A 15,017-nucleotide genomic window follows, 5' to 3' on the forward strand; every position below is an offset into this window, starting at 1 on the left:
CTGAGAGTGTACAGTGTGTTGTGTTGAAGAAATTGATTATAGGTGTTAGATTTGATAAACATTTTTCTGGTATAACTGTAGCTAGTATTGTAGAAATCAGTAGCCGCTAGTCGGGCGGTAGGGTAGGGACTCACTGTTAATCGGGATTAATCGAATTGGATTTTATTTGTAATTTTTTCAAGATGCATACAAGTATACAACCATGACTGTAGCTTAAATTGTTCATAGCATGCTGATCTGATTGTTTGAATTTGTGATTTTTCTGCAGATTAAGCGATACTTGGGTGTGAAAAATGGTGCAAACTGAAGCTTCTCGTGAAGAAAATGTGTACATGGCGAAGTTAGCAGAGCAGGCTGAAAGGTATGAAGAAATGGTGGAGTTCATGGAGAAGGTTGTGAAGATTGCAGATTCTGAAGAGTTGACAGTTGAAGAAAGAAATCTGCTTTCTGTGGCTTACAAGAATGTGATTGGTGCAAGGAGAGCTTCATGGAGGATCATATCTTCCATTGAACAGAAAGAGGAAAGCCGTGGGAATGAAGATCATGTTACCATTATCAAGAACTACAGGGGTAAAATCGAGACCGAGTTGAGCAAAATCTGTGATGGCATCTTGGCTCTTCTCGAGTCTCATTTGATTCCCTCTGCATCGTCTGCTGAATCTAAAGTGTTCTACTTGAAGATGAAAGGTGATTATTATAGGTACCTAGCTGAGTTTAAGACCGGAGCTGAGAGGAAGGAGGCTGCTGAGAATACTTTATTAGGATACAAATCTGCCCAGGTAGATCGAATGATGATCATGAATTGATGATGATGATGATTATCAAGATTCAATTTTTTTAATATCTTGACTCGTGAAACTGGTTTTTTTACAGGATATTGCTTTGGCTGATCTGGCTCCCACACACCCAATAAGGCTGGGTCTTGCTCTGAACTTCTCGGTGTTCTATTATGAAATTCTCAACTCACCTGACCGTGCTTGCAGCCTTGCTAAACAGGTAATGCTATTTTTAGCAGTATAATTGGTTTTGATATTTATCCCTGATTTTATCCCTGGGGAATTAGACAGTGATGTGACCCACCGAGTTCAGGTAGGATGGTGTAGATGGAAAGCAGCCACAGGTATATTGTGCGACAAGAGTTTCCCGATTAAACTAAAGGGAAAATTCTATAGGGTGGCAGTTAGACCTGCAATGCTATAGGAACAGATTGTTAGGCCATCAAGAAGGCACAAGTGCGGAAGATGGAGGTAGCAGAAATGAGAATGCTACGTTGGATGTGTGGGCACACAAGGCTAGACCGAATAAGAAACGTTGTGTTTCGCGAGAGATTAGGGGTGGCGAACATAGCAGACAAGATAAGAGAGTGGAGATTGAGATGGTTTGGACATGTAAAGAGAAGACAGACGACGAATCCTGTTAGATCCGTAGAAAACATTACTATAGAGGGGAGGAGGGGTAGAGGACGACCGAAATTGACTTGGGATGAGAGGATTAGGCATGATTTGATAGACCTAAACCTCTCCGAGGACATGGTTGAGGATAGGAATTTGTGGAGAAGTAGAATTAAAGTTAAGGATTTTTAGAGAGAATTGAATACCTTAGGGCTTAGACTTAACTTATTTATGTCACATACCATAATGGTATTTCCCTTACATATATTATTATTATTATTATAATTATTATTAGCTTTTATATAGCTGTTAAACTGTGATCTTTTTATTAATATTATTATAATTAGTAGTAGTTTTTATATAACTGTTAAACTTTGATTTCCTTTATTTTGCTTCATACACATGTACTTAGAGCCGAGGGTCTCTCTGGAAGCCACCTCTTTATTCCTTTGGATAGAGGTACGGTGTGCCTACATCCCACCCTCCCCAGACCCTACTTATAGCTTTGCTGTCGGTGGGATTTTACTGGGCATGATTGATTGATTGATTGATTTATCCCTGATTTTGTAATATATATTTTTTAATCTTGTGTATTTGTATTAAACATGGCTGTGATCTATTGCAGGCATTTGATGAAGCCATCTCTGAGTTAGACACACTTGGTGAGGATTCATACAAAGATAGCACATTGATCATGCAACTTCTGCGGGACAATCTCACTTTGTGGGCTTCTGATGTTGCGGTATCTACTCTCTTTTCTGAATGAATTATGTTTTGAATTAAAACATTATTCTCGAATGTGTTACGGAAGTATATATTATTTTTGTGCTTTGCATTTTGCAAAATGTTAGTGCAACTTGTTCTGTTATATGAATTCATATGCATGTTTGTTACTATGTTGAAGCTCATACCTTTTGTTTTTGTGACAGGACGACGCAGGGGATGAGATCAAGGAGGCTTCAAATCCTGAGGACAAATAGTGATATTTATAAGTCATATGATAGTAGTAGTTGTGTTCTATGAGTAAACATATGAATTTGTGCACATTCTCTAAGGTTGCTGCTTGCTAGTATCTCATATAGATTGTAAGCTTGCTAAGTTATTGAAGTTTGGTTTTGTGTCATGTTTTTGGTATTGGCAACTTTAGATGTTTGGATTTCAAATATCTTTTGTGGCATGTGACCATTTTGGTCAGCCAGTTGCAAGAAATTGTATCGTGGCAAGTGTTACAACATTAACATAGTAATGTAAACATGATGCATCATGCTGATAGGTGTCAGGCTGTATGGTATGCTAGCAGTTAGGGGGGCGTCGAGATCTGACCGGTACCAATCAGGAACACCATCTTGTCTTTTGGAGAAAGATGCGGGATAGTGAGAGAAGAGTGCCCGGATTTGGGGGAAAAAATGTAAAGAGTGGATCAGGAGGGACGGTGATTTGCGAGAACACCACAACAAAATGAACAGTATCTTTGAGAAAAAGGCTAGAAGTATACATTTAAAAGTTATTGACTCCCCCTCATCTCTTCTCTTCTAAAATATATAATGAAACTACAAATATAATAGTTTGATTATCAGGGCTGGCTTCGAAAAAGCTTAAAAAATTTTGGGTCGGAGGCGAAAAATTTTTTGGGCCTTAAATAAAAGGAGTATTTGTTGGGTTTAAACAATTTAATTTTCATATGAGTTTATTTGGTTATAATTTGATTGTGAAAAAAACTTTTGTATAAAAATAGGATTAAACATAGCTCAAATGAGAGTAGAACCCACAACCTTTGGATTGGGACTAATACCCCTTTGCCACTTGACCAAAGTAATTGTTATGTAATTGAGTTCAAACACTAAATATACATATTGTTTTAATAAAAGTACATATAATTTAAAAATAAAAATAAAAAAAATTCGGACTTACCAAGTGTCAGGTCTGTGGCCGTCGACCACCCAGCCACATCTTATGACCTGCCCTGTTGATTATTTGTTTATGTATACGATCTATACGTGTAGAAATAGACGTGTAGAAATAGTAATCTTCACATATGTGTGATAAAAGTGTAAAACATTATATAAAATTATGTAAGTTAGTATGAAGTAGGGGTGTTCATGGTTCGGTTCGAAACCGCGAAACCGTCCAAACCGGTCGTCGGTTTGGTTTCACGGTTGGTTTTCTTTCTTAATTTTCGGTCGGTTGGTTTCAACATATTCAAACCGTAACGAACGGTTTGGTTTACGGTTTATACCCAAAACCAACCGTATAAACCGGATCGGACCTTATGATTTAGTTTTATATATTGTCTAAATATATTATATTATATATGTTGGGGAAGGTTAACGTACAAATGAAATTAACGTGCTAAACGTGAGAATCAAGTAGAGTAATTATGTATACAAGTAGAGTAATTATCATAGAGTAATTACATAATTACTCTATGATAATTACTCTACTTGTATACATGTAATTACTCTATGATAATTACTCTACTTGTATACATAATTACTCTACTTGATTCTCACGTTTAGCACGTTAATTTCATTTGTATTTGATCCAAACCCTATATATGTATGTGTATACAAATATCCTAATAGAAATAATTAAATAAAAATTATTAATGCTTATAACAAACACATTAAATATAAATACTACCCGTAAATATCAATTGTTGTAACGGTATTTGTTAAATTTTGTAAATTATGAAGAGCTATATAATTACATATCATAACTATTTTGGGCATTTTGTATGAAACCTCAGCAAGCCCAAACCGTGAAACCAAACCGGAACCAAACCGTTACTAACGGTTCGGTTTGGTTCGGTTTAAACGTTCAACGGTTTGGTTTTGGTTTACGAAAATAAAAACCGTAACTAACGGTTTGGTTACGATTTGACGTAAAAACCGCGAAAACCGGACCGTGAACACCCCTAATTTGAAGTTTTAATGTACACCGACGAGTACTATAAAATTTGAAAGATACAAATCAATAAATCATTTATGAAAGAGTTTAATTCGGATTTGTTTTCACTATTAACACAAGAAGATTTTTTAGGGGGTGTTTGGGATTCCTTATTAATTTTTTTTATGGCTTACGTAAAAATCATAAGTTATAATCTTGTGATTTATGAAACTTTTCATCTAACATGCTAAGCAAATCTAAACACCTTTTTGATTTTTTTAATAAGTTATAATCACATCCAAACCATCAAACTTTATGAGTGGAGTTTTTATAATTTAAAGAGTGATTTAGAGTGTTGTGAGTAGCTGAGAGAAAATACAGTGATTTTTCTGTATATTTGAAAAATTATTGTTCACCTACTATATATTTTTAATATTTGTTGAGAGTGGTTGTGAGTGAAAGAGAAAGATAGATAATGATAAAGGTATACAAAAAATTATTTAATTGAAAATGAGAGAGCATTCTCAACCTATCATTCATCTTAATCTCTATAATTATACAAAAAAACACTATATTTTTTTTTCATGTCTAATTAAATAATAATACTTTTTATACATATATTATTACAGTTTTTTCTCTTCTCCATTTACAACCAATTCAAAAAATACTAACAAAATAAATAGAGACAAACTTTATTTTCCTAAATTTATAAAAAATCATCACATTTTTTCTCTCAACCTTGTAATTACACTCAAACAAGTCAAAACATCACCATATAATTTGCAAACTTCATACATATACTTTTGGGAGATGATAGATGGTGAAGGAGATGCGAGGAATGTTTAAGTCATATGAAGGCAAAAGTAAGAAATTCTAAACACCCATGTAATGTTTTTTCTTCAAATGACCGGGTAATTTTATAAAGATTTCTTAGCAAGATTCTAAAATAGAAATTACGCTAGTTCCTCTAGAAAAATTATTCTTCCACTAATTCAAAACTCAAAAGGCTTTATGTTTCTTGTTTTTGATTTATTTTGTGGCCACTTAATTATTTAATTTAATATATATTAATATCATTATATACTTGTAATAATTTTTATATGTATAAGTATAACATAATATTAGATATACTAAATCAGGTATATTATATTTATAAATCGGGTCGTAGTCAAAGAGCCATAAAGCTAGACTCGTTTATCAAACGAGTGTATTGTTAGGCTCGAGTGGGGGTTTGCTTGAGCTCAGTATGATTCAAGCTTTTAACAAACCAATTTTGAGTAATTCACAACCATCCGACTTGTTACACCACTAGTTTCGAGTAAATTCAACATATTTTCATCAGTTAACTCTACATACGATAACTCATGACATGGCAAAATCTTGTAAATAATTTATTATTTTATAATTTTTAGGTAATGACCTATGTAAAAAAAAACAAATCCAAACCAACCAAATCTCTTTTATAAGTGTTTAATTACACCGTCTTAAACAAAAAGTTTGCATAATTGCAATACTACTTATTTTTATCTTTTATATTCAATAAACTAATACCGTAATTACCTTTACATAAAAATCCCAACTTTTATTAGACACATTTTAATTACGATCAAATATCTTCTCAATAAACAGTTTAATATCACAATCACACAAATATTTGTTGTTACCTTTTCAAAAGGAAAAAAAGAAAACTATAAACACAAACAATAATAACAATATAATAATAATAATAATAATAATAATAATAACTTTATATCACCACCCACAAACACTCGGCAGCAAATAACTCACCACTTCATTCTTCTTCAGTAAACTCCTTTTCCAAACTCTGCCAATGGCCGTCAACAATAATAATGAAGCCGTCATCGCCTGGTACGTCTATTATTATTATATCCTCACTATCGCCGTTACATACCACCATCATTATAACCTTATATATTATATATATGTTTTAGGGGTTCTGGTGAAGATGGACAATTAGGACTTGGAGACAATGAAGAGAAAGAATGGGTTTCTCCGGTTACGTCTCTTGCTTCCGTCGCCGTTCGCTCCGTCGTCGCCGGCAGCCGTAACTCTCTCGCCGTTTGCGATGACGGCAAGGTATCGTAATAACACTGTGCTAGGCTAGGGTTTATCAAAATATCTTGTATTATTATTATTACTACTAGTAGTTACTAGTTAGAGCATTGGTAAAACGTACAAAAAATTGCTCATTTAATTAATTTTTTAAATGAGCTTATTGGGTTATGCCTCGTTCAGCTTACACAAAGCTCGACCTTGAGTTCGGCTCGTTTCGATCTTTATTTCTAAAGCTCGAGTTTGGCTTGGCTTGGCTTGGCTTGTGAGTAGTTTTTTAACGTCGAGCTCTATTTATGAATTAATTTTTTACATATTTATAATTATTTTATATATATTTTAATTATATATATATATATTAATTAAATATATATAATTCATATATTATAAAAATTATACAGGCAGGCTTGTTTAGGCTTGCAAGCCGGCTCGATCAAGCTTTTTCACGAACCCATCTCGAGTAGCTCGGGAGCAGCTCGGCTCGTTTGCATCCCTAGTTATGATTTGGGTTGTGCATTTTTTTTTTCTTTTTAATAAAATGGCTTAAATGAATTGAGTTATAACATTAAGATTTTGAGAATACATATTTTTTAAACATACACACACACACACACACTTTATAAAAAAAATTCCGGCCAAACCAGGGTAATCGGTCCGGGGGCGTCACCCTTTCCGCCCCCCTCAAAGCCGGCACTGGGTAAAACTGATTGAAGTTTGATGTTTCGAAAAATTGAGTATTTTGATACTAATGTTTATGTTATGTTGTGTTTATATTAGTTGTTTATGTGGGGATGGAATCAAAAAGGAACTTTGGGGCACCGGCCATTAACTAAATTCGAGAATAAGCCGGTTCAGGTTGAAACTCCCGATAACGTTAAGATTGTTCAGGTAAAACATGATTAATCCAGTTGAAGTAAATCACTAGAAAGTGGTTATGTTTTAATTTGTTAAGTGTTGATTCAGGCGGCTATTGGTGGTTGGCATTGTTTGGCGGTTGATGATCAAGGCCATGCTTATGCTTGGGGTATGTTTATGTAACAAAATATAAGAAAGTACTAGATAAAACTTTCTGTTACGATTTTTAAGTAATAGTACGGATTGGTAGGTGGAAACGAGTACGGGCAGTGTGGTGAAGAGCTTGAGAAGAAAGGCGAGTCCGGTAGGACAAGGATGGTTATCGTGAATCCTCAAAGATGTGCACCAAAGCTTTCGATTCGCCAGGTTTATTATTCATTTTCTTAAAAAAAGTCACTTGCCTTTTATTTATATTATGTTTACATAAATCTTACGTTTATACGCACTATGCAGGTAGCTGCTGGCGGCACCCATTCAGTTGTGCTGACACACGAAGGACATGTTTGGACATGGGGTCAACCGTGGCCTCCGGGTGACATGTACAATGCTAATTTCCTTCAATTATTATAATGTGAAGAAAATGACTAAATTTGTTGTAATGTTCGTGCAGAAAACAAATCTCGACACCCGTGAGAGTACAGGGTCTTGAGAAGGTTAAGTTGATTGCGGTCGGGGCTTTCCACAATTTGGCTCTTCTTGAGGATGGAAATCTTTGGGGTTGGGGGAATAATGAATATGGGCAGCTAGGAACCGGGGATACCCAACCCAGATCACAACCTGTTCCTGTTCAAGGATTATCCGGCCTCAAACTGGTTACTTTTTTTTACCATCTCGAATAGTTTTATATGAGTCTACAATAGTGAAATTTAGACCAAAGTTTCTAAATCCATGTAATTTCAGGTGGATGTTGCTGCAGGTGGTTGGCATTCTACTGCTCTAACAGATGAAGGCGAGGTATCTTGTAGTCCATTTATTCAAGAAGCTCGTAATTTCAAATACGTTGAGCTGAACCGAGCTGTCTTGTTTATCACTTTATCTTAAAGAGTTTTGTCGAGCTGGCTCGTTTATCTTAACAAGCTGAATAGTTGAGCTTGAGTTTGGTTTGTCAAAAGCTCGATCTTGCTTGTGGCTCATCGAGCAAAGTTTTTTTATATTTAAAGTTTTGTATTTTTTTTTATTTCACACATATTGATATATATATAAAAACTTTAAAGTAATACTTGTCACACACATAATGCAGAATTTGTAAACTACATAATTAATAATTTACTTATATTAAAATTTGGGTTATAGGTTTTATATATTAAAATTTGGTTTTTACTTCTAAATAAGCCAAACAAGAATTTTCAATATTCTTTTATTTCTTCATTAAAAATGTCACACCTTGTTAAATTACAAATCTATATAACATATAGGCTTTAATTTAAATGAGCCAGCGAACGTGCGATCCATGATCCGAACCGACCTCAACTTGGGCTCGGCTCATTACAAACGAACCGATTTCGAGCGAGCTTTTTGAATAGCCCTACTTCTATCAATAGTTTTCCACGTGTTTCTTTTCTTCTACTTTTTTTGCTGAAGTTAAGGTCAACAGATGTTTGACGACATCACCGTTTTGGTCAACAGGTATACGGGTGGGGTAGAGGAGAACATGGAAGACTTGGATTTGGAGATGACAAAAGCAGTAAAATGGTGCCTCAACAAGTCCAGCTTCTAGCTGGGGAAGATATTGTGCAGGTGTCATGTGGTGGTACTCATTCTGTCGCGTTGACTCGTGATGGTCGTATGTTTTCTGTAAGCAAACAACAAAGCCTTCTGACTTTTTTTAACTTTAACAGTTACACTTTTTAACTTGACCTGTTTGAACTGTTAGTTTGGGCGTGGGGACCATGGAAGATTAGGGTATGGTAGAAAGGTGACAACTGGTCATCCATCAGAAGTGCCTATTAACCTACCGTCGCCAAAAGGTGAGGATGGTAGTGAACCAGGACGGTGGTGTGCTAAATATGTGGCATGTGGTGGCCGACATACGATTGCAATTGTTGAATGGCGAGCTACTGAGGCAGATGAGTTGATGTGATGAAGGTTTCGTTAGAACAATCTTAATGAGTTGTAATATCTAATATCTATGGAGTTATTTAAGTTGAAAGCTTGCTATGAGTTTGTTTCAAGTTTTGTGAGTTACTTTGTGAAACAAGTGGTTGATGCAATGTAGGTGTAACATGGTTTCTTCATATTCTCCAAACCCATATGTTAGTTCATCAGTTGAGTTATTGTTTTATATCAAGAGTTAATTTTCAGTATTCCACTTTTCGAAAATGTGTGATTGCTTGGTTTGTTGGAGTGAATTTGCGGAGGTGCATGGTTGGAGGACAGTGTGATTAAGTTCTTGTTGGATTGTGGAGCAAGATTTGGTGTTTGTAATGGTTTTAGGTTGCCGGAAAGTATGGAGGTTCGCTGGAGAATGATGTTGCAGGAACGATAGGACATAGAACAGAACGCCTCTTGGAAGGAAGATTGTTTTTCTTTTTAAAAAAAAAACTAAGGGCGTAACTGAGCCTCGTCTGAGGTCGTTTACGTTCGAGATCGGTTTATGAATGGTTTTTCAAGCTCGAGCTTGGTTCATATATATACTTATTTTTTTATATAATCTACTTATTTTATTCATAATTTCATACATAATATTAGTTATCATAAAGTTGTATATTTAATAACTAGCTTTTGAACAGGTGTGATGCACGAGAAACTCAAAAGAATTACAATTAAACTATAGAAATTAAATGATTAAACTAAAAAAAAACTATATTTTTATCAATTAAAGTTAAGATTATATTTTCAAATGAAATATTCACACGAATACGTGATGCATTTTCACACAATTTTTTCATAATCACGAAACACCTTGTGATTTTATAAGTTGTAATTATATTTTTTTAATGACATATCGAATTCTAACAAAAGATGATAATATTTTCATTATAAATGACATTTAAAGAGAATATCATATATTAAATGGCAAGGGATCCTCCCAGGCTCCCACATCACCCTGGATCTTCATACACCATTTTTTGTCCTATACGGCTTGTATAGAGCTATACGGTCGTATAGGACCTGAATCGTGTCAGTTGTATCTGAGGTTGTTGCCCGTCGTTTATAGCGCCTCGTAGGCCTATACGGATCGTATAGGCCTATACGGCCGTATACACACTTTTTTAAAAAAATGATGACCATATATACGATATATGTGATTTATACGGGTCGTATTTGGATTGTAACATCCTAAAATTTTAATGTTGAATAAAGAAAGTTATGTTTAGTGATTTCGTGTTAATTATTGGATATTGAGTAAGGAGCGGACCATGGACTTGGATTAATTGAGATGGGTTAAACGAGAATGGGCCTTGGATCCATGGGATTTCAGGGATATAAATATCCCCTAAACCCAAAATATCTTTCATTCCATTTATTTCTAACACACTCCAAAACACACACACACCACACAACTTCGCCGGCGGCCGGGAAGAGGGAAGAACCGGGCAGATCCGAGAGGGAGAGAGAGAGAGATTAGTTGTGATAACAAGTAAACAAGATCCAAACAAGCTCAAAAAGGTATGATTCTTGATCTTTGAAGTTTAAAGATCCAAGCTTTTTAGTGTATAAACGACCGAAAATGGTCGGGAAGCGTAGTGGGTGATATTGAACCATAGCAAGGGTGTTAAAAACGCTCGAAATGCTGGACAGAAACCAAACAGCGGCTGTCTGGGCAACTTCGCCTTCAAAGCGATAACTTCGCCTTCAAAGCGATAACTTCGCCTGGGGCCAAGTTCGCCTAATTGATAACTTCGCTTACGGCTAAGTTCGCCTGATGACAACTTCGCCTAGAGCTAAGTTCGCCTAAGGTTTAACTTCGCCTAAAGCTAAGTTCGCCTAAGGTTTAACTTCGCTTAAAGCTAAGTTCGCCTAAGGTTTAACTTCGCCTAAAGTCAAGTTCGATTAGAAAATAAATTAAAAATCTAATGAAAAATGTGTTAAGACAGTTAAAGAAATAAAATTTTTCCAAGCTGACATGGCAGCTCGACCCCAGCCAGGGGCTCTGCCCCTTGGACCCTGCTAGGGGCTGCCGCCCCTAGACCCCGCTGCCAGGGGCGCTGCCCCCGGACCCCCGTTCGTTGTGGGTCATATAAAGATAGAAATACATTATGAGAAGTGATAGTTAATTGATACGTATACTTGTTATACAGTCAGCCGTGCACAACTGAAGAAAGGGATTACGATTAACGGTGAACGTAACCGTGTTCAGGTGAGTTTCTAGCCCCATTTATGTGTTATGTTTTCGGGGCTGTGTGCATACTCAATATGTTTGTTAATACGCTTATCCTAAGAGATAAGTGTATGCCTTATGTGAATAATGTGATATGTATGAATGATGGCTTGACGGTACGTGAACGATCTTCGGATATTGCACGTACTGTCAGGTTGTAACGCTATGTATAAGGTAAGTATGATATGTATGCTTATGTGTATGAACGTGATAAAGTTAATAAAAGAAGGAAATGACGGTTGCATGGTTGTATGGTTACGAAAAGGGTACCGAGCCCTAATAATACTCGAGGTATGATGTATGGTTGTATGGTAACGAAGAGGGAATCGAACCCTACTAATATTCGAGAACTAGGGAACCGAACTCTACTAATATTCGAGGAAAGAGGGAAACCGAGCCCTAATAATACTCGTGGAAAGAGGGAAACCGAGCCCTAATAATACTCGTGGAAAGAGGGTACCGAGCCCTAATAATACTCGAGGAAGGAGGGTACCGAGCCCTAATAATACTCGAGGAAGGAGGGTACCGAGCCCTAATAATACTCGAGGAATGAAGGGCGTAATGCTCTTTATAACGTAAGATATGAAGGTAAGTTGATACAAAAGAAAGAATGAAAGTATGAAAGAATGAAAGTATGAAAGTATGAATGAATGAAAATAAGTTTATGTGTATTGTATAGTGTATGATTAACTAGAACTCACTCAGCGTAGCTGACTTTTAGTATGCACGCAGGTGAGTAGGATGGGGCTGCTCGTTTGAGGAGACACGTGGCATTGAACAAGAGCCTGGCATCTGAAGACTTATGATGTTTTAATTTTAATGCTTTAATGTTGAAAGACAAAGGATGTTTTGAGACAAGTTATGAATTACGTAATGTTTTATGAAAGTTTTATATTCCGCGTAAATGTTTTAATTAACTATGATATTTAGAACTGTGTTTATGAGTAAATCCAACACGAAAGTATGGCTACCGGTAACGGGGCCTTACATGGATCGTTTATCTTAAATGGCTTAAATGTTGAGCTCAAGCTTAGCTCGTCAAAAGCTCAAGACTGTTTGTTGCTGGTTGACCCAACTTGTTTATTATTAAATTTTCTAAAAAACATTTGAGGTTTCCCCAAAATACATCATGTTCCAAACACATGGTCCACATACATAAAAATAACCAGTTCACCCAAAATACATTTAGTTTTAAACGTGGTCCACATACATAAAGTTCATAATAGTGCACATCAACACACAATGAAAATAAATAAGAACTACTGTGGTGGTGGCCCCTGTGCCTGTGGCTCCGATGCCGGTGGTGAACCAGGTATATCCGGCTCGTATAGCACTATACGGCCGTATAGTCGTTTTCCTGCAGCGATTAAGGCAGTCTGAATGTTTCTGCAAATGTTTTCTATACGGTCGTATAGCCCTATACGACCGTATAGCTTTTATGGTTTTGTCAGAAGGCAATACGAGCCATTTAATGCCTATACGGCTCGTATAGGCCTATACGGTCGTATAGGCTGCAAAAAACTGTTTTTTGTCCCCTTGTCAGGCATGTGAATCCTATACGGCCGTATAAGTATGTGGTGTAATCACATCCCTATTAAATTAACATGACTAAAATACACTTTTGTATTACATATTTGAAAAAGATGGATGAGAACTCCATAGATACATGAATATTCATTTATAATTTCTTCTTGTTTTTATCTTCTAATTCTATAAATATCGTTCATTAAATTTTACCACATTCATCTCTTACGCTTAAAAGTATTTATAAATTGATTTAATAAAAAAAAGATTGATATGATTTCATTAAAGATATAAATATTTTTATTATACTAATATAAATGCTCATATATTTTTAATCTTTATAATTTAAGTAATTAGTTATTTGATAAAATAATGAATTGATATGTTTTGATTATAATAACATAAATTAATTTTCATTAAAAGTAGAAAAATAGTTTGAGCGGAAAATGTTGGCTAAGAATGAATCTTCAAATAACATGTGTCCCAAGTTATTTTAATTTATTATAATAATAAGTATGTAAAATAAAATATATATTAGCAATGGGCTCGTCTCATTTATTTATCAAACATATTTTTAAGTTTGAGCACGTTTAAGCTCGGCTTGATTCGACTTTTTAACGCGCTGATCTCGAGCAGCTTGACCTTTTTGCACTCGAGAATAGAGGTGCACAAAAAACCCGTACTCGGAACCGGACCCGAAAAAAATACCCGGAACCGGTTTTTTTAATACCCGGGTATTCTATACCCGAAACCAGAACCGACCCTACCCGTAGGGTATGGATAGGGTATGTATTTTGAGCTCAATACCCATACCCGGAACCGTACCTGATTTATACCCGTAAATACCCGAAACCGGTCATACCCTATACCCATATCCGGTTATACCTGATACCAATTTTCTAATACCCGAAATAATACATGAGTTTTTATAGAATATTTTTATGTTTACTTCACAACTTTTATGTTTAAGTTTTTAAAAAATGTATATTATTAAGTACATAATTTATACTTAAGTGGATTTACGGTTTTTGTAATATAGTATAATTTTTTATAAATTACAAAGCAAATTTAAATTTTAAACAACTTAAAAATGTATAAAAAAATTATAAATTAAAAACCCGATATTAATACCCGGTCGTACCCGGACACATACCCGGTTCCAATACCCGAACCCGATCATACCCTACCCGGGTAAATAGGGTTGAGTTTTTCTCCCCAATACCCTACCCGATTTCTCTCAATACTCGATTTCCAATACCCGATCATACCCGAACCCGGGTATTAGAAAAAACCCGATTTGTACACCTCTACTCGAGAATGTTTTTAAGCAGGGTGTACACAATCTAAATCGAGCCTAATCTCGCCTAGGATTGTTTTGATTTTTTATTTACTAATTTATACGCATTTTTACTAAGTTTTAAATACATAGAGAAAAACCTCAAATAAGCCTAAGCTTAGGTCGAGTTTGTGTGCAGTACCTTAAAGCATTCTTATCCATTTCTCTATCACCAAATTCAAAACTACACTAAAACAACTACATTTTCGATCTTATTCTCAATTAAATAATAATTTTTTATGCTTTTATTATTATTGTTTCTTTTTTATTCACTCATACACAACCATTTTCAATACATAAACTTTTTAAATATACAAAAAAATCAATGTCCTCCTCTCTCACAACATCCTAAACTACTCCCAATACTTCCTAAATTTAAATTTGATGGATACTCTTAAAAAGGGCCAATGACTCTTAACTCACTATGAAATGTGAAATCTACCTATTCTAATAAAAAAAAATAATTGTGACACATGTCAGTTTGTGGTTAAATATCACAACATTTTCCCTCCAAAACTTAATTGACCATAATATATGTCATATTTACTTTCTTTTTACATTATATTTATATTATATCTGTATTTTTTTATAAAAATAAATATTAACATATTATTTTATTATATGTTCCAAA

The 15,017-nt window shown here is 35.1% G+C and overlaps 2 protein-coding genes across 2 annotated transcripts; both read left to right on the plus strand.

The window, feature by feature from the left end:
- Positions 1-256: 256 nt before the first annotated feature.
- Positions 257-2,550, plus strand: LOC143564719 (14-3-3-like protein). Its single transcript, XM_077051912.1, has 4 exons — positions 257-779; positions 874-996; positions 2,017-2,133; positions 2,321-2,550. Exons 1-4 carry the CDS (start codon positions 294-296, stop codon positions 2,369-2,371), a joined length of 777 nt encoding a protein of 258 aa, XP_076908027.1. The 5' UTR covers positions 257-293; the 3' UTR covers positions 2,372-2,550.
- A 3,507-nt stretch (positions 2,551-6,057) lies between these two features.
- LOC143564718 (ultraviolet-B receptor UVR8-like) lies at positions 6,058-9,421 on the plus strand. Its single transcript, XM_077051911.1, has 10 exons — positions 6,058-6,146; positions 6,230-6,374; positions 7,128-7,238; positions 7,314-7,374; positions 7,456-7,571; positions 7,659-7,744; positions 7,816-8,017; positions 8,106-8,159; positions 8,832-8,999; positions 9,079-9,421. The coding sequence occupies exons 1-10, from the start codon at positions 6,109-6,111 to the stop codon at positions 9,283-9,285; spliced, it is 1,188 nt and encodes a 395-aa protein (XP_076908026.1). The 5' UTR covers positions 6,058-6,108; the 3' UTR covers positions 9,286-9,421.
- The last annotated feature ends 5,596 nt before the right edge of the window (positions 9,422-15,017 follow it).

This window comes from Bidens hawaiensis, unplaced genomic scaffold (genome assembly GCF_021521415.1).
Source record: "Bidens hawaiensis isolate Kalapana, Puna unplaced genomic scaffold, B.hawaiensis_p1.1 tig00022149_1, whole genome shotgun sequence".
Lineage (NCBI taxonomy): Eukaryota > Viridiplantae > Streptophyta > Magnoliopsida > Asterales > Asteraceae > Bidens > Bidens hawaiensis.